Genomic DNA, 24,928 nt, shown 5'->3' with positions numbered 1-24,928 from the left:
CGAGCCCCGCGTCGGGCTCTGTGATGACAGCTCGGAGCCTGCAGCCTGCTTCGGATTCCGTGTCTCCTTGTCTCTCTGCCCCTCCCCCACTTGTGCTCTGACTCTCTCTGCCTCTCAAAAATAAAATAAATGTAAAAAAAAATTTTTTTAAAGCAATAGAGTAATCTACTTTAAACACATAGTAGTAATATATTACTATGGTTATGGTTTTTGTTACTACAGAGAGTTCTGGCTCACAGAGCTTAGCTGTGCTTGAAGGGAGAGTAGTTAGAAGAGGAAGATGTGAAGAGATTGAGGTGTTAATTTTGGAAAGTGTGACTCTGTCAAGCTGTGCTGGTCATGTGTCCTGGTCCCATCCAGGCCTTGGGTGTCACGAAATGCAAAACAGCAGGTAACCAAATAGCATTTCCATGGAAAGAGCCTTTGACCTCAGGTGCTGTGTGCAGGTGAGAGACTGAGCACTCACAGAAAGAGAAGGAGGGTGAGAGTGGGGAGGGAGGGGGGCATCTTTAGTCTGTGATGCCTAAAACAATGGGCCACTGGAAATTTCCAGGACTGGATTACCGACAAGCCCCACTGCTGGCATGTCTCAGGAACCCGAGACCAGGTTGATCCCCAATTCAACTGGCTCTGTTTTAAAATTCCCATAAGCATTTTGGGGGGAGTCAAGCCCAATGGAATAGGGAGATGGTGATCAGTGGAAGTCGTGAAAGACAGATGGCTAAGTCCTGGGCAACAAGGAGGCAGAATTCAGCATTGTAGGAATCACACATAGAATAACGGGCAAAAGTAGCCCTTTACATGTGTTATCTAACTTAATCCCCTTCATTACCCATCACAGTTAGTACTGTTCTAGTCCGCATTTAACAAATGAGGAAGTGAAAGCTCGGAGAGGTCAAGTCACTCGGCCAAAGTCACGCAACTGCAAGTGGCATATGGAACGAAAACTGACGTCTCGCTGACTTGCGACCAAAATGCTGAGTAGAACCTGCTTCGGCAGGGCCGGGCTCACCTTGGGGGTGGAGGATGCTGTCATGGATTGCTGGATATGATAGAGGCCGGTTTTCATTTTCTGTCTTGAAAAAGGATCTATTTCTGTCCCATTGTAGGGCAACACGAAGACCCACAAGTTCCGTTTTTCAACCACATGGCTGATTTTTGTATATTTGACTTTCTATTACACTCCCAACAGTGTGATCAGAGCCCTCCTCCCACCTTTTTTGAGAATATTGGGTTAATGTTGGGGAATACCATTGGGGTCTTTGGCATGGACTTCGGAGGGAAGAGAGGTAAGAAGGTTGTGTGCTGTGCTGGTCGGGATGGGGGAGGTTTTTACTTTTAAAATTCTAATTGGGTCCCCGGTGGCCTGGTGGAGCCTCTAGATCTCCAAGTCTTTTTTTTTTTTTGTAAGTTTATTTATTTTGAGAGAGAGAGAGCATGCGCACAGACACATACAAGCAGGGGAGGGGCAGAGAGAGAGAAGGAGACAGAGAATCCCAAGCAGGCTCTGCACTGTCAGCACGGAGCCCGGCTGGGGGCTCGATCGCACGAACTGTGAGCCGAAATCAAGAGTTGGCGCTTAACCGACTGAGCCACCCAGGCGCCCAGGCCTCCAAGTCTTTGAGGTTATGACCCATTGCTCTATAAACTAGTCAGCCCTTGGCCTTCATGTTGCCTCTCCAGACTGTAATTATCTCTGCCACAGGTTGCTGTTCAGCAGGGAGATGCTCTTTCCTTAGTCCCTGGGGATCCCTGTCACTCTTGGGCTCACGTGTGCTTATCAGGAGTGGGGAACCCCTCGCTATCATCTGGGAGGACAATGCAGTTAGGAGAGGAGGAAGTGCTCCCACGGGAACGTGCTCCCACCGCGAGGGCCCTCCCACGTGAGGAGATGGCCCCTCTTTCCAGGCACATTTCAGGAACGGTGGGGCTGAGAACGGTGGGAGGGAGGACGCGACCACAGGGAGGCTGTGAGTTGGGCACGTTCACGTGCGTCATCCCATGGAAAGCTGTGCAGTACGTGCTGCAGGAGACAGCGGACGGGGGTGAGGAGGGAGAGAGAGGGGGAGGGCAAGGTTCCTGGACAGCCTGGGTTCAGACCCAGGCTCTGTCACTTGCTAGCTGTGTGACTTCAGCCCAATTTCCTAAGTTCTCCAAGCCTCTATCTCCTCAACCGTAAAACAGATTAAAATAGTGACCTCATCAGTGGTCTGGGTGGCTCAGTCGGTTGAGTGTCCGATTCCTGATTTTGGCACAGATCATGATCCCAGGGGCATGGAATTGAGCCCCGAGTTGGCCTCCAAGCTGGGAGTGGAAACTGCTTGCGGTTCTCTCTCTCTCCCTCGGTCCCTCTCCCCTGCTCGCAGGCTCTCTCTCTCTCAAAAAAGACAAATAGTGACTTCACCAAAGAGTTTTTGGGAAGAGTCGCTACAAAGATGCAAGTATCATGCTTAGCTTAGTATGGGTATTCCGTGAGGTGTGATGCATCGGCTGATGATGCTGGGACGAAATTCACACCCATTTTACAGATGGGAGAAGTGAGCCTCAGGTTGTCCCAAATGGCATAGCTAGTAAGTGGTAGAGTTGAGATGAAAATTGTCTAAGTCAGGAACCCTTGCCTCTGTGATGGACAGCCTGCAGGAAGGGGTCTGTGTATTGAGGACTGAAAAACAATCGGTCCGAACTACAGTGGCTCATTGACGTGGGTTGGTTCTATGTCCTCTCCTCGGTCTGAAGCTGGGAGAATGTAATGAGATTATGTAAATATCTATTCGGGGTTTGAGGAAACCCAACAGGGTTCAGGGTAAGCCATCCCCCAGCAAGCAAGGGCTCACATGCTAATTCTCCTTCCTTTCAAGGCTGATCAAATTGCTCTGTGCCCAGTCAAATGCCAGTTTCCTTCTACGTGTGGTGGGGAGAACAGCAGTCAGCTCCTGCCGAGGCACGGGGAGAGGATGCTTCCTACATAGGGGTAGGTGGTGGTTAGGAATCTAGGTTCTGAGGTCAGGCAGCCTTGGTTTTTGTCTGTCCTTTCCAGAAGTGTGACCTTGGGCCCGTTACTAACCCTCTCTCAGCTGTTTCTTCGTCCTTAAAATAGGGGATTACAATGAGGGGCTGTGTGAGGCTTAAGTGAGAAATTGCTGGTAAATAAAGTGCTTAGTATCGGGCACTTAGTAAGTGCTTTGCTAGCAAGTGTCTTGTTTCCTGCCCATTCAGAGACCCTGGTGAGACTGTCTGTTTTGGCCACAAGAGCCTTGGCACATCGGTCTCCAAAAGAGATCCACTCAGTGGGCATCAACCAGCTCACAGGTCCTTTGGCCCCCCCTGCAGCAACCCCTTTTTACTCTGCCATCTCCAAAGGTACTAACGGCAACCATTTATGGTGAGCTGGTGGCCCCCTAGACCTCCTACATTACTTCTTCAATCCCCGCCTCAGCCCTGGGGCATAACATCATCTCCATTTGCAGATGAGATGGTGCTAACTGCCCAAGGACACAGCTGTTAGAGAAGAGCAGATTGGAGCACAATCTTTGTCACCTTCAGGTAGATTGACCAACCTTCCTGGGTTGTTTGGACCACGGGGTTTCAGTGCTAACCCTGAGGAAGTCTGGGAAGTCTGGGAAGTCTGGGAAGTCTGGGATGGGTTGGTTAGCTTAGCCACAGCCTCCCTGTCAAGGCTTGGCAGTGGTTCTGGAAAAGAGGTGGGGGTGAGAGAGAGGAGAAGAGAGAGATGCAGGGAAAGAAAGGCAGCAGGAACTCTGCACTGTTTCTGGAAAGATGTCCAGGGCTTTTCCTGCTCCTGACAGTGTTCTCTGGGGTCCTCCTTCCCCGCAGTTGCTACTGAACTTTGCACAGAGGGACTCAATAGCTTCTGGGGATTTGATTTCCAGTGGGGATTAGAGTGGCCTGTGTCCAGAGGTGTCCCTCTCTGAGGCTTGAGGAGAGCAGTTGCAATGGCAGGAGGAGCCCCCGGGACCCGTGTACCTGACCTCAGGCCCCTGCCTGCCATGCACTGAATGACTTCTGGAGAGATGCTGAGCCTGATGGGGTCATCAATTCGACTATCTTGTGTGCATCACATGTGATGCTGGGAGGATCTTAGGAGATACACGGAGGTACGAGTTTCTAAACCACCAGATACACAGGGTGTGTGGGTTAGGCCACTGTTTCTAGACACGTGAGACTCGGCTCTGGGGTTTCAACCTCTGGGAACGGCCAATTCAACGTCCCGCTCCTTGAGAGGGGAGTCATGTCAGGCCTTTCTGGGAATAGGTCAGTGAAGACACTGTCTGCCTGGGTTCCCCAGGCTGGCTGGAGAGGGGAAAAGGCAGTACCCCAAAGCGGCCCCACGTGGCAGAATAGGAAACATGCTGCCATCTTGCTTCATTAGAATGCCCATTCTGTGATGGCGGGAATGTTGCCTTTTCCTCCTCTTATGGCTGAATCCCCATTGCCTCGCACAGAGCCTGGGACATGGGAGAAGCTCAGTGTCAACTATCAAATGGTTCCAAGTATAGCTCTTCTTCAGCGTACTGTGGGGGTTACATCCGGGTAAACCTATTGTAAATTGAAAACATTAAGTCGATAACGCACCGTTTTGGCAGCCTGACCTGCCAAACATCCTAGCTTAGCCTAGCCCACCTTAAATGTGCTCAGGACACTTATATATTAGCCCACAGTTGGACACAATCATCTAACACAAGTCTAGTTTTATAACAAAGTATGGGATATTTCATGTAATTCATTGATTACTGTACTGAAAGTGACAAGCGGGGATGGCTGTGTGGGTGCAGAAGGGTTGTGAGCGTATGGGTTGTTGGCCCTCGTGATCGCGTGGCTGACGGGGAGCTGCGGCTGCCCAGCCTCCCGAGAGGATGGCACCCCGTGTCACTAGCCCGGGAGGAGACCTGAATTCAGAATTCAAAGTATGTATGGTTTCTACTGAACGTGTACCACTTTTGCACCATCGTGAAGTTAGGTCGAATAGCTAGGTCGAACCACAGTAACTTGGGGACCATCCGTACAAACTGTCCTGGGAGATTTCATTTCTGATGCAGCAGCTGTTCAAAGCGGAATGGGGAAAACAAGTTGCGTTTCACCGGGCAAAGACGGGGAAGGATGGTCCGAGTGGCGGGGCAAGCGGGAAGCTGGGAAGCACGTAACACACGTATGTGGACGTGAGGTGGGTCCACCGTGTCTGGGATGCACCCTGTGAAGTATGGTCGGGGACCAGGGGACTTAAAGCATGGGTGGAGACCTTGGGGGGCCGGTAAACGGCCTGCCCCCAGGGAGTTAGGACTACCCGTCTTTAAGCCATCGTTTCTCAAATTTCAGTCACCTACATGTCCTGAACACTATTTTCGCCATGTCTGTGTACCCGCCTATTTGTCGTCTTGCTTCCTACCCTCTGTAGGTGCACTGCCCTCCGAGGAGCACCTCTAGGGACTGCAGAACTGGCAAAGATTTTTGAATACGGCAACGATCTAGTGGCTTTCTGAGAAGGCTGCAAACATAAAGAATGGGAGTGTGTGTATACAATTCTGGTACGGTTGTGACTGAAACGGTAAGCAGTAGTACCAAGGTGAGTTTCTGGGGAATTTCACAGTCTCTGTATGGGCACTAGGATGAAACACGCAGGACCGGCTCTCTGCCTCTTTCTTTCTCGTGCCACCCTTTTTTCCTAGCAGCTCAGCCCTCCTGCCTAATGCTCGCTGCTAACAGCTCTGGGGGCTGGAGAAAGAGCACAGTTGGAGGAGCGGATGGTCCACTCCGAGGGGGGCTGTGGGCCGTGCCATGACCCGTGGGGGGTCCGGATACCTCTTGACTGTATCCACAGTGTTGTGGCTTCCTAGCCTTGTCTTACCTGGCTGTTCAAAGAATGTTTCCCCCAGCCAAGGCTCAAGTTCACAGAGCATTGACCCATCCCCTAACAGGCTTATTTTCCCTAGCTGTGCATTTAGCTTCCAAGTTAAGGTGACCTGCCAAGCTGGAAAGAAAACGGATCAGCAAAAAGACATTTGCCAAGGCTACCCCTCCTCCACCACAACCACACACAATTGTGAGACCTAGGGTTGGCCTCCCTGAGTCTTTCTGCTCCGGTGGCTTTGGCAACTCGGAGAAGCACAGACTGGTGAGTTAGAGGACTATGAACCTTGCGGAGACTTTGAAGTCTTTTGGAAAAAGTCCATCAACACCAATCTTTGCTATTGATGGAGAACGTCGCCAGCAAGATGACCGTGACTTTCTCACACAGTTGTCTTGTCAGGAGTGGTTCCTGTCCCTGGCCCTCCGTATCCCATTCTTTCTAGCATAACAGAACTCAGTGGCCTCCACGTTTTCCACTGTAAGGAAGTGGGTAGACTGTGGCTGGTCCCTTTCACAGCAGGGCTGTCCTCCCTGACAGAGAAGTTTTCAGATGAACCGACAGTGCAGATTTTTGGTTCAGTTTGCAAAGAAGGAGTTCCTTATTTCAGTTTTACTATATACCCACCTACATAATATTTTTTGGTTCTCAGAATTTCAGAGCCATTAACCTCCAACCTTAAATCAGGATTCTCATAAAACTTTCCTGGGGCACCGTCATAAAAGAAACTAGGTCTCAAAATATGACTGTTTGGTACGCTGTCCTTGTCCAGGAAGACAGATTGACTAATTTCAAACCCTGAACTCACATGTAGTTTTAAGAATGGGGGTGGGGGAGAAATAGGGGAGAAAAATCACAGATACGCCATGATACATGAGGGAAAATTTCATCTGGATTTCCCCCAAATATGGAATTATTCAGAAATAATTCCAAACGTTTCTCTGTTGACATTCCACCAATGTGTGGATGCACATGTTTTGAGTGGACCGAATGGATAATTTCTTTATGCAAATATGTCTTTTGCACAGTTCCAATGGATGCCCTTGTCATCTCTCAGATATTGTTTCTTTGATATGCTCTTTCCAGAGGCGTGACCAGATCCAGAATCCTTAATTTCTATCTGAAATACATTTAGGGGCAGAATCTGGTGGATTAGCATTTCGTGTAACCTTGAGACGCTCTCAATTGCTTATGAAGAACGGGGATGGAAGAAACTAGAAATTGATGGCAATTTGTACCCTCAACTAGATTCCACTCAATCTTCACATTTGATGCCTTTATCATCACACTGACTCTTTGATCTATCCCTCTGTCATTGCTGGACCCAGATGCCTACGATCTTCTCGCTGTGGTATGCAGCCTGCCCAGTGCTGTTAAGCCTGGTGGGTGGAAGAGTGACCTTTCTATCAAAAGAATCTCATGATTTCCCAGGCAAGACCTACTCACAACCTTTCCAATGGGTTTCCCCTCAACTCTTATTCTGAGCATTTAGCTCTTTAAGTATTTGACACTGAAGGGCAGGGGCAGAAGGTTGTCATATTAAGATCCAGACCTGTCTGCCTATTTTATACTTCTTTCACTTCAACTTTACCATCCCAATCTTCCAAGAAACAGTCACATTTCCAACAACCTTCCAGAAAGGAGCTCAGTTTTCCATGCCTAAGTAACGTATTATAGTCCAAATTTCAACAAGCGGTTAAGCTTCTCTTTTTTGGCAGAGGGTTGTGGTTAGGAGATCTTGTTTTGGAATGACACTGACTTTGGCCTGAGCTCCCGTCATTGGTTTTACTGTGTGACCTTGGTCAAATTGCTTTTCAGGCTTATGAGGCTTAGTTTTCCTAATCTGTAAAGGAAGAATAGTAATAGCCCTTTTCTGATGGAATTGCATGAGGATTAAACGAGGAGGTGCAAATTAAACTCTTAGGCCAGTGACTAGGATAGGACATGGCTAAAACTTCGTAAAGATGAGTAGTCATTTTTACTCTGTCTTTCCTAAGACTTTTCCAGTTTCACTCCCTTCTCCTCTTTTGTCTTTTGAAACATGGAGAGTTCATTTTCTGACCACTGTGTGTAACCTCCTATGTCACTAAGGGGATCGCTTAAGATTCAAGCTTCATACTTCGAGGAGACAGTAAACATTTCCTGAGAGCCCACCATGTGCCGGGCACTTTGCTAATGCCTTATACAGTTTCTCACTTAATCCCCTACAGCTCGCTGAGAAGTTAATATTCCCAATAACACAGACAGGGCAACTGAGACCAAAAGTTTAAATAGATGTGGTAAGGTTGTCCTCGCTCCCTCTCTATCACACCAGGCTGCTCCCGAGGAAGCTGAGCCATCTTGTTTTTCTAGGGTAAGAGAGCAGGTTCTGAGCACTCCCAGTCTTCCAAAGCCACAGGCTCTCCCAAATAAGTAGGCATTTAGATGGTGATTTTATACGTTTCTCCTTGGGTCTGAGAGTTTGCTGTCTCTCGTGGTCCCTGGGTGAAAGAAACCAGGCACCGAGACCTTCACCGGAGATTGGCTCCATCAAAATGTCCCTTAAATGTTAGAAACCCAGTCTTCTGGTTTACCATCCGTAGAATAATATGGGAGCCTACAAAACATGAATAGATCATGATGAATGAAGAGCTGATTATTGTCTCTGCTATCACCCACCCACCTACCCGATTTGGTAGGTGTGGGGAGGAACCTCTGAGTTGGGAGGGTGGTTCTGATGCTCCATTGGCTTAGAGCAAAGAGCGGAGTCGGAACGACGGTCTAGTGGAGAGAGCTGTGCGTCAGGTGGATGTCGGGAAGGGCAACGGATTAGGGGAGGCGCCAGCTCTGTCACCCCCAACCCACACACAGCAGTATCTCTTCGTTCTGTGTTCTGTTTGGGGGCTCCATGGGAGTGGAAAATGAGTTATCATGCTACAATAATAAACTAATATGTAAACACACCTGCTATAATTATAAGAAACTTCTCCAGACAAAAAAGAAGAAAATACTGGCTGCCGGAAGGTTTCCTGGAAGGGGCCAACGTTTGCCTTGTCTTCTCTCCTGCTCTGAGACTGAGAAATGTGCCTTCTGGAAGACCCCACTGAGAGGACTGTTTAGACACCAAAGCAGTTTGGTTCAAGAACCAAAGTGCTTATTTCCACAGTAAAGTTGGCACTGAGTGTAGAGCAATTTGTGAGGAAAGATAAGGCATGATAAGCACGATACAGTGAAGAAACAGAGCAGGGTGATTTAAGTTAGGCAAGACGGACTTGAGAATAATCAAATATGAAAGGGGAGTTCTGAAACCTCATTGTCGGTGCATAGCTGAGACTGGGGACATATTCTGATGCCCGAGGGGTATCTATGTGTGTGTGCGCACGTGCATGCATCTATGAAATGGGTCCTTCTTTCCAGAAATGGTGAGCCGCCCTCCCTCACTCCAGCACGACACCTGCCCGCCACCTCAAGCAGTTCAGTGGTAGGTGCCATTGGTGTAGGATTTGCTCAGCACAGACGTGATGGCAAAGGGCATGATCAGGGGTGCCACACAAATCGGTTAGGACAGCTGTCAGTGCCAGACCTCCCACATAGAACTCAGAGGCCACCTTCAGAGCCCAGAAAGCTTCTCCTCAGGGTATTTGAAGATTCTCCAGGTATCTAATCTAAGTCAAAAAGTAAGGATTTTGGAAACGTGGCGTTTAGAGGAGCATAGGGTAAGAGGGAAGATGGCATTTATTAATCCTAGTTCCTTATTTGACACCAGCCAAGGTAATTAATTGATGGTAATGTTCTGCTCTCTGGAACCTCCTCTCCACCACCGGACAGGGGTTCTCATTGCTGTCAGTCCTACAGTAATGCTCTTGTGTGGCTCTCGCTAAATAGTTGTCAGGTTCTGCCCTGAAGGTAACTCCATGTCATCAAGAGGGGATGATGGACAGAAACATACACAAACACATACTTGCTTTCAAAAATAAATACAGGGGGCCTCTAGTTAAAAGGTGCTGTGTAAAGTAAGCAAGCATCCTGTTTCTTGCAAAGCAAGCACAGAACTCTCATTAACCTCATAACCACAGCCCGTGTTGATATTAAGACTCAGACCCCTTAGGGCTTGATACTTGGCTTAGAGAGATTCTTTGTCTTGGCCTTGATTTAGGAAGTAAGGTCCCTTGAGGTTCTTTGGTTCTATGTCTACGACAAGAGGTGAGTCTTCTAGTAGACAACCCAACTGAACTCAGGGTCGCCGTGCTATCGCACACGATGTGGTCTTTTCCTCTGGGGGAACGAGCATTGGGACTTGATTCAAGTGTCTTTGTGCAGATCTGGGACAGGGATAGGGCCTTGGCCTGCAGGGGAGACCAGGAAGAATAATTGGGTCTGTAGGGTTGGTTCCTGTTCCCCAAATTATCTTGACCTTGACCTGAGGGCAGCCTGTGTTGCCTCACTTTCTCTTATGTGAGAGAAACACGCTGTAAATCCCAGGCAAACAGCTCTCCCTCATCACTTCATTCACATCCCCACGTCTTCGTCAGTCTCCCAGGGAGTCCCGGGAGCACAGAATGAATGGAATCTGTGCTAGGATTGAAGGTCTGATGTGACAGTGAGACCCTTGGCTGATTCTTCCTCAAGAAGGTTATGACTTTTAGGAAACAAATCCATATAAGAGCTCTGGTGCACTTGATGTTTTGTGTTTATACTTTTAAATTTCTTGTCTGTGAGAGACATGCTCGATATATTTGAAACTCTTGCAATAGAAGGTCTCAGCATTAAGTCCAATTTTTAGCATTCTCAGTTAAAAATCGGGACTTCTATCATTTTTTTCTATCTCTCAGTCATCTATCTATCTATCTAATCATCAATCCATCATCTATCATTCATCTTCTTTGATGCAAGTGCTGTCTTGTTGAAGCTGACCATAGATTGAAGGAATTTCTCTCTGGACTTAACATGCCTAAAAATCTACCTTCCCTTCTTTTCTTTTTCTTTCTTTCTTTTTTTTTTTTTTTTTTTTTTTTTGAGAGGGGAGGTGTTGTTTTTGTTTTTGTTTTTCTTCCAGAAGTTTTGACTAAGACCCACGTAAAGAAAAGAACCAATACTTAATAAGAACCCACTAAGTCCCAGACACGTTGTCAGGTGCTTTATATACATAAAGACTCCACAAATAAAATGGCTTGTGAGTATGAAGTGACATCTCTCCATCCCCTTCCACCGCCATTCCCAAACGACCCTGGTCAGGAATGCCTTAATGGAGCAGTCCTTTGATCTAAAATAGGCAGAAGAGTGGATAAAGGAATGGAGACGTAACCAGAACTCTTCAGCCAGAAACGAAAGGGACTGTAAATTCTAAGTAGTTGGGACTGGACCGGAGAGCCACATCATTTTGGGGCTTGCTTTTGAAATGTGCCACCACCTCTTGACCACACAACCTCTGCCTGCCACCTACCCCACCACTGTCTCAGGTTCATCTCAGGCAAAATTGTAAAGAAGGCCAAGTTTACTTCCTGGAGTCACACTGGTACTAGTAACAGCCCACAGTAACCACCTCCTCTAACGTGTGTGCACGTGTGCACACACACACACACACACACACACACACAGGCACCCATGCAAATACCCTGTAGTGGGTGGCGGTGCTACTTCAGACTGCTCCTGATTCATCTCTCAAGCAAAAGTCACCAGCCTATTCCCCCAGGGCCCTGCTCTCAGATCTGGAGCTGATAGACTAATTGGGGCTAATGTGATAATGGGCAGTAATGACATTTACTGTTTTTATCAGACATTTGAATTTTAACAGGGCCCTTGGGAAATGCACAGGTTGACAATAGGGGACAGTGGCAAGTTTGGTGAAGGCTAGGAGGCCAAGGGGCTTTTCAGGGCCTGCCTAAATTGCACTCCCCAAACCTTTAAGACCTTTGAGACCCGCCTGAGTTCCACGACCCTCCCCAATCCACCCCTGCTCTCCCACTGAGTTTTTCCCATATTCAAAAACCTCTGCATTCGTGTTATGTGAACTAGGAACACGGGCGAGAAAGGAATATGGCTACCACTCAACTCACCATTTCACCTGAGTAGGACAACCGCGTACTTTTTGTTCTATTCCGTCTTTGCCCACGTGCAGACTTTCTTTTTTATACAAGGAACTTCTTGGTTTTGATCACAAAATCTTTGTGTCTTTGCCAAAACTCAATTTCCCTTTTCTTTCCCACAAAGGGGTGTTCTGATGAGTTGAAGAAATTTGCTTGGACGCTTAGCTTATGCCAGGTCAGTGTCCAGGAAGGCTCAGGAGAGAAAGTTAATGGTTAGGGGATGGTATTTTTCCTTGCCAGGGGCCATCACTCACTTACACAGTGGAAGTACATTTGTGACCTAGTGAAGCAGGCCCTTGACCCAGGGAGACAGGGCCGCAAGGACACTTGAAATCCATAGCTCCTCTCCGGGATTCCGCTTTTTCTTGTCCAAACTGTTCTCTTTCATTTCCAGTTTCAGCATCTTGGTCTTTTTCTCTCTAGCTCCTAGGGAGACGTCCAGGGAGCGTCAATAATATAGTAAAAAAAGACCATGTAAGTATCAAGAAAGAATAAGAACCTGGATAATCCACCAACTGGATAGTCAGCTCTTGCATTGTTGAGAGTTGACTGTTCCACCTGAACAACTCAGATTCAACCCTCTCTCTCAGGACTCTCCCTTCAAACTTCCCAAAGCTCTTATCTGGGGCCAGGGGAGAGATTGGTTTTTCAAAGTCCATGGAAATTGCCAAGGGTCACTGTCAAAGAGACAGTCATGGCACCTGGAGAGAGCCGCTTCAGAATCTGGTGCCTGCACAGCCAGGGCACTGATCTTGATGCCAAAGGAGAGTGGACTAAATAAAGATTAGTACACAAGACAGGTGTTTAAGAGCACCCCCCCCCATCATTTCCTCCAGATTTGAACTTCTGCTTAGCTTGCTTTTACGCGCACCCTTCCCGATGGTGTTCTGGGGGAGCCAGCGCGGGTGCTTTTCACCTCAAACAGCCTCTAAGCTGAAAAGAACAGTCACCAAATCAATTCCTCATCCATTAACAGGTTGTCTCTCTGTTCTTGAGACACAGGCATAACCTGGTTAGACCTGTTTTGTTTGAACACTAACGTGTGAGTTGGCCAAATGCAAATGAGCCGATGTTTGTAATCCTTTATTTTATTTTTTTAAAGAGCCCGGCGGCCAATCAGCAGAGGGGGAAGTGACTTAGGGAATTCCCGGTTGGTGGCTTATTGCTTAACATCCTACAAAATGATTTAAAATTATTGTCATATGCATTTATCTCCACTCTGATGAGGGCTCAGACGTGATATCACCCCTGGTTCCCTATCCCTGTAGGAGCTGGTGTGAGTGCTACATGCTGTCTCCCCTCCATTAGCCACAGCTATTGGATTTCCCACCCAGAATCGTTAGGTAAATGAGGTAAGTCTTTATTTTTAAACCTTCTTTTGAATCTGGAGTTCAAACACCTGAGTGGAAAGAGAAGCCTGCCTTGAAGCAGACAGATGAAAATAAAACAGACTCCCGGAGGCAGCTGGCAGGAAGTGAAGCTCGCCTCACCTGCGCTCACCTCACTGGGTCTTATTAGAATTTTATTTTGGAAGGCAGCCGGGCTTCTTTGGATATTATCTGTGAATTGGCTGCATTGAGTTCGGACTCCCAATCACTGTGGATTTAAAAGCCCCTTGGGTTCCCTCTGCGTGACAAAGCCATTTCCCTGGGCTGAGTTCTGAAACAAAAAGGAAGCTAGGGACAGGTGACCCTGATATAGCTCAATGAAAAGCTGGTTGGTTAAATGGCTGTTGGGGCTCGGAGCACACATCATCACTTTGGAGAGAGGTCTTCTGTCGGTAATTTTTCTGACTCATTGGTTGTAGGGAAAGGCAGATTTGTCTGTAACATGCTCTGTTGTTGGAAAATGGCTGGGAACGGGCAATGGCGCACGCATCCACACTGGAGAAAGTGGTCGGGCAGTCCAGGTAGGCAAGGGCACTGGGGAGAAATGTACACCTAAAAATGGCTCTGTCCAGAGAAAAAAAAAAAATTGGCAAAGAGTTTTGCCATATTGCAAGGGGACAGATTAACCCTTTGTTTGTGCCATAATGGGCTACTGAGACCAGACAGGCAGTTGTGAGTCAGCAGCACCAAATGCCTTCCAAAACAGGGACTCTTTTAATATTGTTTGGACACCGTGGAGAAGTGTTGGCCTCAGTGTGGATGGAACTGGGAACAGTGGGGAATTAATCTTGTTGGTACATGACAACATGGTGTTGGGAAGTAACATTTTCACCATCTGTCTTTGAGTGGATTTAGTATATTCCCAGTGTAAGTGTAAGTAAGTGACTGGATTGAGAACTTTCCGATGGAAGGTCTAATTCAGGAATTGGTTCTGTAGGCATACGTGTGAGGATGTGTTCAGATAGAGCCTTTCTGTGTGTAAACAGGTAGTCAGGGATCACGAGTGGTCATGTGCTAATTCCACGAGGTCGAGGGAAGCGCTAATTTCCAATAGGAAAGACGAAGTCGTTAGGAAACGTCTCGTGGGCTAGAGACCCTACCAGAAAAAGGCTCTTAAAAGATTTCAAGAATAATTTTAATAACTGTATTTGGAGTTGCGGAAGGCTTCTTCGCTTGTCCTCTTTATGAGATCTAGAATTCCGAGGCTGTGAAATAATTCATCCATTCCATGTTCTTATAACACAAAGTTGTGTAGGGTCACATCTTTTCTACACCAACTGCTAATGACTGATATGGACAGCTTTTAAAAACAATGGGAACAGGAAATGAGGGTCTTTTGGAAGTCTGTGATCACATTTGAAAAAATTACAAATATAATGGAGACAATCCTTCTGCATGTGTCCGAAGTATTTTGCGGAGGCATTTTAAAAGAAGGTAACTTGGAGGGAGTAACGCTGCTGTGAGTTCTCTCGCGTTGTTGTTCAAGATGGCAGTGTTAGCCAGGCCCTTTCTAGGGTGACCGTGGGCAGGGCAATGAATTTGATTCAGGCCTCATATGTATGGAAGATCTAAAATTCAATTATATTTGTTCTTTTGTGTTAAAAAGCATCTAGTTGTTAAATTCAAACAATGTTGTTTTCATTATTTTTTTCCATTTTTTAATATATCGTGAGCTCCCCAAATGGAAACGCCTGGGGCCTTTCTGAACCTCTGAAAAGTCCTACACTCACACTTATAGTTCTGTGTTTATGCCCCCGTCAATTTACCTAGATCCTCTTTCAATATCTTTTTGACCCCTTGAGAGGCTGAGATAATGCATCCAATTAACTCATTGGAAACTGGAAGGAACTCATATCAGGTCCTAGGTCCAAACGTGAGTGCTCTGGGCCAAAGTTCACTTTCAGGAAGGACAATTTAGCTCTCTGCAATCTTGTAATATTTTATTTCCTCCTTGTCCTTCCCCGATCCCCTAAATTAGGGAATTTTAGCACTGGGCTGTGTTTTTCAGACCCCCTCGCTCTTCTGAAAGCCCAGTGTAAGAACCTTGCCTGATGTGAAACAGGAGGCATAGACGGAGAGGTTTATACAAATCAGTAAAAAGCCAGTCTGTTCCCCTTTCTCCAGACGGAGGCATCCCCACACCCTATCTAACAGATGTGATTTTCAAAGACCTGTGGGAGATGGGGTGGGGTGGATACCAAGAATGCCACGGCAGAACCTGCCAGCGCACTTGAGAAGCAGTGCCACAATTTTAAGGGACCAAATACAAACTTGGAACCTGATTTTCAGTGACACCTTTTTGCCGCTGTTTCAGCCTGTTTCTTTTGTTGACAGCTCTTTCTGGTAAAATGGAAGCGACAGTCATTTCTGTTGTGGGTGGAGCCCTGGTGGGGAGGCATTGACTCCACTTCAGGCTCTATGTTTAGAGACCACGAGTTCTCACCCTGGCTTTGTTCCTGAGTAACCGATGAAGTGCGGTGGCTTTCGGCTTGGGTAAACTGAGTCCGTGGGGGGTGGGGGGGATTGTCATCTGAAGACAGAAGCAGGAAGGCAGCCATATCTTGCCTGTGTTCTCTAAAATCTGTTGCTGAATAACTGAGGAGATGAAGAAGATACTAAATTTTTCTTAATGTTTTCTTATCTAATTAAAAAAAATTTTTTTTTAATGTTTATTTTTTGAGACAGAGAGAGACAGAGCATGAGCAGGGGAGGGGCAGAGAGAGAGGGAGACACAGAACCTGAAGCAGGGTCCAGGCTCTGAGCTGTCAGCACAGAGCCTGACGCGGGGCTCGAACTCACGAACTGTGAGATCATGACCTGAGCCGAAGTCGGACGCTTAACCGACTGAGCCACCCAGGCACCCTTCTAATTTTTAATAGTATGATTTTAAATTATATGATCTGTTTTAAGGTGCAGGCTCTTGCTAGAAATAGGTGGCTATTCTGTTTGTTTCCATTGAACAGGGTTTTAAAGGGCCAGACTCTTAGGTTATGCAGGAAACAAATAGTGCAGTGGGGAGAATGGCTCCCGCAGCAGCTAATATTAGGATGAGAGGTATGTTCAGGCCAAATGGCATTGATGTCAGGAAGCCGAGATGTGCTGGAATAGAAATGTCCACAGATCCCTCAGAGTTATTTGACAAAAAGTTTATTGGACTTCGGCGGGGCGGGGTGGGTGGGGGGTGGCGGATAGGATATTTCTTTAAGAATCTTCCCTGAAGAATTTCAGACTTACGCTTTTGAATGATTGGGGCACAGTGTGTACAAGGCAGTATACAGGACTGGAAGTCAGGAGACCTGGTTGTCTAGTCCTGGTAAAGCTGTGTGCCCAGACCAGCACGCTCCAGCTTTCTGGGCTTCCATTTCCTCATTCAAACAAAGGAGTTTGAACCCGATTATCTTTAAGATGCATTTCCACCCTCAAATGCTGATGACCGGGAGAAAGCAGGTAAGCCTAGTGGTCAGCTGGTTTAGCTTGAGTGGCAGCAGCTGAGAAGGGGTGGGAGCTGCCCTCCTAAGGATGAGATGGGAAAGGAAGAGAGTAGGAGCCCTTCAACGGCTTCCTTAAGGTCTTCAGAACCTTGGCTGAGGGATATACCTGGTGGAGGTATTAAGATCGGATTCCTGGAGTCTTTATGAAGGGCGTCAGTATCTGTTCCCGTGGCAACGTCCCGTCTTTATCGATTCGCCTCATGTGTCCAAAGTTGGTGGGAGTATAGAAGTGGATGAAAACCAGGTGTTTTGTGGCAGCCAGTGGACACAAGCAGGGACTCTAATGATATCTTCTGTAAAACACCAAAGTGGCCTGCTGAAAGGCGAACATTCAGGCACCCGTGGAGTCTACTCCATTTGTGTGGTGCTGATCAGCTTGCTTGACTGATTGCCCATGGATGATTGGGTAGATTGGATGGATATGGACTCACTTGTTCTAGAGGAAGACCCAAGAGGTAATCAGAAGGGGAGTGTGGCTGGCCCAGCCACTGGGCAGCCAACCTGGAGACTTGGTGCTCTCAGAGGGCCTCAGCATGACTCTGGAGCAGCCGGAGCTTACAACAGGGTCAAGCAGAGTGGCCCATTTAAAGAGGCTCCAGGGGTTCTAATTGGCCTTGTTTTAAAAGAGACACCCTGTAAAATACCCCTTTGAAAATTGATTTCACTAGCACCTAACCACACTCTGGTTTGTTTTATGGACTGGGCCCCCTGTTCTGGTTCATCGGATTCACATTACCTCTTCTCTTCCGATCTTTCCACACACCCTTGTCCTTAGAGCCTCCTTCTCAGAAGCATCTTCAACACTATTAAGAGTATCTGCCTATTTATTTAAAATATGGCCAGCATGGGGGCATTTGAACATGTTTTCGGAGGAAAACGAAGCCAAAAATAAAAAGAGAATGAAGTGCCTTCTATAATATTTTGATTATTACTCTACTAGACCACCTGATTAAGCCCATTATTTTAACATAGCTACGTATTTTTACTTTTGTATGACCCTGTCTCGATGCATTTTTTTTTTTTTGAAGTTGATGTGATTGTGGTGAACTTAAAATTGCATCTTTTGTCCCTTCCACCTCACTCTATGTCATGGACACAAAATGAACAATCTTGGGGGCTGGGCCCTTATTGGCCCAACCGTGATATGAGAAATTTCCATCACCCTGCCAGCCCTTTCTCAGCTTGGTACAAATTTCTTCTAATAGTCTATTGGCTCTTTCTTGAAATATGAAGGGGGTCTTCCATTTTTTGTGTATGACAATGGAGCTTGGAGAATATGGCTGTCTTGTGGAGATTATTTTGGGATCCCTCTTAGGAACCTTTCAAAACGAACCTCCCTCAATAGGGCAAATGATATATTTTGGTGGACATGGTAAGTGAGATCTGGAAGGTGAAGGCTATTTTCGGCACTGTTTTCATGGTGACTACTCACAAGACTTGTTTTGTCTTTGAAAGGGGCTTTAGATTTGGCCCCAAGTTCAGCCTCTGTCTCAGTTGTGTTCACTTAGAAACTCAGACAGCACTTAGCTCATCTTTCACCCAACTTAACTCCACCAGCCAGAAGGCTGTGGGTTGAGGAACACTGATGAAGAGTAGACTTTGACCACTTGTGTATCGGAACGGGCAGGAGGCTGTGAGTTTTTGTTGCCTGGAAGCAGCTGGAATGTGGCACAGAGAACACCAGGTGTAGCGTCAGAGTACCTGGGTTCAAATGTGACCCTGCCACTGAGTAGCTGAGTGACTCTGGGTGAGTTATACAAGCTCTAGACTCTAAGTTTCCTTTCTGGAAAATGAGGTTAATCACATCTGCACATGGCTATCGTGAGGATTAAATTAGAGCCGCCACCACCCCCCCTCCTATCTAAAAACACCTGGACAAATGCTTGTAAGTAAATACTTAGTAATTTGTGGAATGGAAATTGAGGCTAAGTCCTCAACAGGGGTGTTCTCAAAGACTCTTGACTGGGTGAGAGTGGATGGATAATTCCGGGATTTTGTTTTCAAAGTGATCAACATTGGTTTTGCACTTAGCCCATGGAAATAAATGCCATAAGGTTTTCACTGGAGAAGGCAGGCAGCAGGGACATGGAGTGAACCGTGTTCATGGGGGGCTTCCAGATGGAGCTTGTCCTAAGCTGGCTGCACGCCACCGCCTGTGGGAGTTCCAAGCAAGGCTTGGTGCAGGCACACAGCATGTTCCTACCCATGTGTCTTGATACCTGCCATAGAAGGGGCCTCCAGAAGAAGCTGATCCCCCACAAGGCAGTTCACTTGACTAGCTGCAACCTCATAGACCATTGCCCACCCCTAAAATTCTTGATATTACCTCCAGGTGTGTACTAACCGCCACCCTGGGTGTTCTGGAGGCTTTGAAAACAATTGCCAAGATACCATTGCCAGACCCAACAGGGGTCTGCCTCTTGGTAAATTGGTCAGATGACACTTGTAGTCATGTGGAAACGGTATCTAGAGGCTATTTGAGTCAAACAAGAAGTGTTTGCTGTTAATAAAACAGCAAGACTCTAACCTGGGATCCAAGAGGCTCCTGGTGTACATGGAGAAAATACAGGTGGTTTGTCAACCTGGATGTGGAAAAAAAATGATATTTTTGTTTTTAATCATCTAATTAAAATCTGACATTTTCTTTCAATGTAAATGTAGGCAAAATTCTACAGTAATGTTAGCTGTAACTGACTGTCACCAAGAGAAATTACAGACATTTTAATATACATTACACCTGTTGCAGATGCCTCAAAATATCGATGTTCGTCATAATTTTGATGCCATGGAGGTTGTTTGACCTGCACTAGATATTCTTATTTAATGTGTTAAGAAGCATATATACTATTATTATATCACATTAATTGTAAAAGTATTTAAAAAGCCGATTGTTGTATTTCAATATAAGCTTCCTTCCTAATCTTGCTATTTTAGTTTGTCATTTAAAAGCATTATTTTGAGGAGGGGTCCATAGGTCAATACCAGACTGAAAAATGGGTCTATGGATACAAGTAAAAGGCTAGGAACCCTTAATTTAGATCATTCTCTTGCACAGGGCCAGTGAAATGATTTCTGAATGACTTCAGCTAACAGATGGTCTCTGTAAAAACAGGGGTATATGTTCTTCCCACTCTTTGCTTTTGCCTATGGGTAGCTTTGGAGTTGTGGAGGGACCTCGGCATAATGAAAATAATGATTAATCATAATTAATAATAATAATAGTAATAGTAATAACAGCTAACATTTGTTGGGTGCCGGCCATAAGCTAGGTGTTATTAAGGCATGTTCAATGTCATATTTTACTTAATACTACCAAATGCTCCAGGAGATCATTCCTGGGGCAATGACAAAAGATTTCCCTCTTCTCCCCATGTTGATTGAGTATAGATGCAGGTGAAGACAGGGGATGGGACTGACCCCCTGGACCGGGCCAATGTCCTCAGTATACAACCTGTGCAGTAACACAGGGCTCCACATTTAGAAAGGCTCTGTGCTTGGTTTCATGCTCTGAAATTCATACAGTTTGAACAAGGGGCTCTGCATTTTCCTTTTGCGCCAAGCCCTGCGAATTATGTAGCTCGGTCCGTCTCTGGATGTGACGATGTTGTAATGTGTGACAACTCCTGATACCCGGAAGCTGGGACTCTACTGTGGAGATCCCCCTGTTCCTCCTTACTCATCTAGCTGACCTTTGGTGGAAAGCTGAGGCCTGTCACAGAGGGAGGCTGTAGTTTCTGAGTTGGTGAGTTTTATGATTTTTTTCTTTTTTTTTTTCTTTTTGAACATCAAAGATTTCTTTCCTCTGAAGCAACTAGAGGAATGTCTGAGTAACAGGCTGGAAGGCACCTGGTTCCCTACCTTTCTGGTAGGGAGCTACCTAGGTTTGATGATGAGTTGTCTTCATTTTTTTACTTTCCAAAGTGTGCTCTGCAAGGGAAAATGAGCCCCGGTGTGCCGAGAGCCTGTCATTCTTGTAGGAAGGTGCTATGAATGAACTTGGCTTTCTTGCCCACTGTCATTTAAGGGTTATCTGTGGGAAAAGAAAGCCCTACTTCTAAAGAGGAGATCCCCTCGTCTGTGAGGAAATTCAAATAGCATTTGCTTCTCAAGTTCAAAGATGATCATGGAATAAGCTTTATGAGGTTCTGTCTGCATTTTACAGCTCTGTTTTTACAAACTGTCCCAGGATCGTGGACCTGGTGGAAGATGGGGGACCTTTCCTAGGTTCGTTTGTCAGAGTGATGGGATTCAGGCTCTAAATGACACATCCACATCCTTTCTTTCATTGGTGTGATGTCTACAACACAGCAGGTCTGTCATCAGGACCTATGTGTGACGGCTCAGGCATAAGGTGCTCTTCCAAAGGAGCCATAATTTCCCCTTAATTTTTCAACAGTGTTTTTTTCCTTGTTGTTATGACTGCTCTTTTATCATGGCTAATAAGTCTGAGGTGGCTTCGAGCAGCCAAGCCCAACCCCTGAGTCAATGCGGGGCTTTCGACGAGAAGCCGGACTAAAGTTTGACAGATGGGTTTGAGGGGCCATGTGCTGCTGTGTCTGTAGCATCTGGGCTGATGGACACCAGAGGCACGTTTTGTAGTATGCCACCAGGCTGATTGGTGTGCCTCCTATCCACATTTAGGGCAAAAATTATGGGAGCTGTCCTTAAAGAATCTCAATTTCCAAAATAAAAGCGTGAGGTCCTAAAAGACACCCCCGCTTCAGAAATACAAAGGATCCGTTTTCAAAGTTACAGAGAATTCTGTTGCATTTCCTGTCATTCCCAGAACCCCGCTCCCGGCCCCGTACATTTATTGAAATATATCCAGTCCCCCATTTACTAGCTCTGTGTCCCCGGGCAAGTTGCCTACACTCTTGTGCCTCCTCAGCTGTAAAATGGGGATAATTATTAGTACCAATGTCCGGGGTTATGGCAAGGACTGAACGAGATCATTTAAAGTCTAGCTCAACTCCTAGCACGTCAGGACTGCTCGATAAATAGAAACTATCGTTGCTATCATAGTTTTGGTTGTTGTTTTGTAATTAGTCTGAGAGATTCCACTTAGTGGCTATCGATCTTCCTTTGGCTGCAGCATCTTGGTTTTTTCCTGGAAAGAAACTCGAATCTCGACACGGTCAAATCCATTGTTCCAGTGCATCCCAACCCCTCCCTGGCTCCAATCCCCACCTCTTACCTCTCTCCACCCTTCCCGCATTCCTGCACAGTCGGTCTTCTTTTTTTTTTTTTTTTTTCTTTTTCTTTCTTTCTTTCTTTTTTTTTTTTTTTCAGTCAACTGAGGGTGTTGTTAAATCTTTTATTTTTCTGGCTGCCCAGTTTGGTTCGGAGGCACTCCACTCCCGCCCTGCTCATGACAAGAATGCTGGGGAATGCTCAGCCAGCCATGTCCCTCCCCTGTCAGAACACCCAGCTCTTAACGCTCCCTGGGAAGCGGCATTTCTGAGGCCCCACCAGCTGCCGTGACTCCCCCATTGAGCCGGTTGTCTGGTGATGATGAAGACCGAATGGCTGAGAGAAAGCCGGGGGTAGGTGGTAATCGAGGGGAACATCACACATTGCCCACGTCCTGTGCTTGCTTCTCAAGGCTTCGAAAGAGACACTGAGAGGCTTTCTCTGATTGTGTACGTTGAAGGCTGGGTAGTGATGCCATTGCTTAATTAGTGTTGTTGTGATCTACATTTGAGTGATTTGTTTAGCTCTTTGTGGCCCTTTTGGGCTTGAGCTCATCATGTGATATTGACAGAGTGATGAGAAATGGGAGGGCAATCATGCTTGAATTAATGCGGAAATCACATCCTCAACGTCTCGGGTCCTTTCCACATTGGACGTGGGACCTCAAGTCACTTGGCGGGACATGAGGGAGTCTACACAGCCCACCTTCGAGGTAGGTATGGATAGCCTCGTTTCCCTGATGGAAAAACTATGGTCCAGGGACCAGAGGTTTTCACATTCTGCTTATTGCCCAGGGCTGGACCGAGGAAATCTGTGGGAGAGGCTGGACTGAGACTCGACACGCTGAGTCTCGGCTTTAGGAGGTAACCTGGAGACCACACCTCCTCCCTGAGCCGTGTTGACTTTCGGAAGTCAACCATTGGGAAGAGCGGGGTTTGGGTTTTGATCGTATCCTGGCAGCCCCTTCTCTGCCCCTCTTAATCTGATTCATGATCTTAACCTGGGCTGACTGGAGGCAGGCCGTGTCATGCTGCAGATCTTGGACACCCCTCAGTGCCTTCGCAGAGCCAGCCGATGGAAAAAAAATAAAAGACTGGAAGCCAGTCTTCTGGCTTCGTGGCCCTGCCAGCTCTGGCCAGTCTATTCGATACCTCCTTTTCTTCTGAGGGAGTGGGAAGGGAGCATCCAAACTGAAAGCACAGGTTTTTCTTTGGTTTTTATAGGAAAAACAAATTGGCATGAATGCTCAGTCAAACCAGCTCAGGCTGTTCGGGCAGATGCCTTTCTTTGCCTTTTTCTGTTTATTTTCCAACAAATCAATGCTTAACTGCGTTGTTATTGGAGCAGAGCAACAGGTGCAAAAAAATAACTCTGCTGCCAACTCAAATGAAAAGGTAGGGCTTATACCCTCTGGGAGGTATTCAGAAGATAACAGAAGACCCTGCCAGCGACTGAATTAACAGCTCTGTTTACGGTGGGTTTTATGTTAACAGCTTGCTCCTAACCCTCCCACACAGAAACGTGCCATTGTCTTGGGGACGGACAATCAGCCAGCCAGACAACTAACTACCTTATTCTCTCCCGAGTGGAAATTGGTTTTGGCTGAGGCTGCTTTGTGACAGTCGGGGGCATTATCCTGTCTGCCAGTTCGATATCTTAGTACGGGTGTCCTGTGAAGGCAAGGGCATGGGGTTGCCAGAGAGAATCCGTCCTGCTTTTAAATGTAGTCACGGTTCTTTCCAAGGTTGGTTGTTTCCAAACGCCAGCAGGCTGCCTGGCTCCCTCTGCTCTGGCTTCACGCTCTCCCCAACAGGAGGTGGGGAATGAGCTCAGGCGACTTTGGAAAGAGCTACCATTGTTTCGGAAGTGGTGTCTTTGCTGAATAGTCCATCAGGGGAGGGCAGCGTCTATGTTCTGTTCATTTTTGTGTCCCCAGCACCTAGCAGAGTGCCCAGCACCTAGTAGACATTCCATAAATGTATATTAACTGAAGGGGATGAGTAAATATGTACATTAGCAAGACAAGCATTTCTTGATGACCATTTCTTGCCACTGAAGGCTAAGACAGCAATTTTCTTGGGTATGAAGCCTCAAATCTAGGGTGGTTGAGTAATCTTTTGAAAGCCTAAGATGGGGAGTGGGTTGGGTAAGCTAGCCATGAGATTTTGTGATGGAAGCGATCGTCATCTAAATCCTCTGCAAAGGCTATGTTCTGAGGCAAGGTTTGTTGGTTCAGGTCTTCAAAGGCTCATACTTGTGAATAGCTGAGCACTGTTGAATTTAACAATTCAGTAGGACTGAGCATTAGGGCCTGCTTTATTTCAAGTTAGCAAATAATGTGATAGACTCTCCACAGGTGGCTTGGAGCTTGAGTTCTCTGGACTGCAGGAGTTATCTCTGACTTTGAGAGGATTTCCACTCCGAGGTGTTCCCTTCAAAGATAATATCTCCCGGAGTTAGCTATCTTGTTGTGAAAATTTGAGGGGAGACAAGTAGTGAGTCTAGGACCAGAAGTTCTAAACCGTAATATTGCTTAAAGATTGGTGAAGGGAGCTTCTTAAAAATGAAGATTCTGATTCAGAGGTTTGGGGTGGGACCCAAGAAAACTTTAAGTTTAAGCCCTCCTTAGGTGATGATGATACGGGTGGTCTATAGACCAAACTTTGAGGGACACCTGTGTGACCTCTTCAGCCTGGATGCTCTAGTCTCCACACCTGGGTCTTTCCAAAGACCTGTAGACACCTGTGGTTGTAATAGGAAGTGAGGCCTGTTTTTCTTCTGCTATACAGTTTCCTCTCTATTTTATGATCATTTGGTTTTAGACTGGAGAAAGGGGATTAGCAGGGAGACAGATACTGATGTTCAGGGTGTGGGGAAAATGGTGAATTCTTTACTGCATTGCCAAACAGAGGTCCAGAATGAATGAAGCCT

General features: G+C 46.6%; 1 protein-coding gene across 4 annotated transcripts in view; it reads left to right on the top strand.

Moving 5' to 3' along the window:
* The first annotated feature begins 13,115 nt into the window (after positions 1-13,115).
* Positions 13,116-24,928, top strand: part of EHF (ETS homologous factor) — a 41,110-nt gene continuing 29,297 nt past the window's right edge. Inside the window, exon 1 of one of the 4 annotated variants that reach the window (XM_086677701.1) lies at positions 13,116-13,280. Coding sequence is in view for 3 of the 4 variants with exons in the window: in XM_086677702.1 (XP_086533828.1) it covers positions 14,007-14,090 (84 nt within the window). In the remaining variant the exon portion in view is untranslated. Of the gene's footprint in view, positions 13,281-13,345; positions 14,091-22,090; positions 22,710-24,928 lie in introns of those variants that run through there. The other 3 variants (XM_086677702.1, XM_086677700.1, XM_086677699.1) reach the window with 3 other exon arrangements.

This window comes from Puma concolor, chromosome D1 (genome assembly GCF_028749965.1).
Source record: "Puma concolor isolate L17-30 chromosome D1, mPumCon1.1.hap2, whole genome shotgun sequence".
In the NCBI taxonomy this organism is placed as follows: domain Eukaryota; kingdom Metazoa; phylum Chordata; class Mammalia; order Carnivora; family Felidae; genus Puma; species Puma concolor.
Note: the sequence above shows the minus strand (reverse complement) of the source record. Positions and strands in the feature narration are given on the sequence as shown.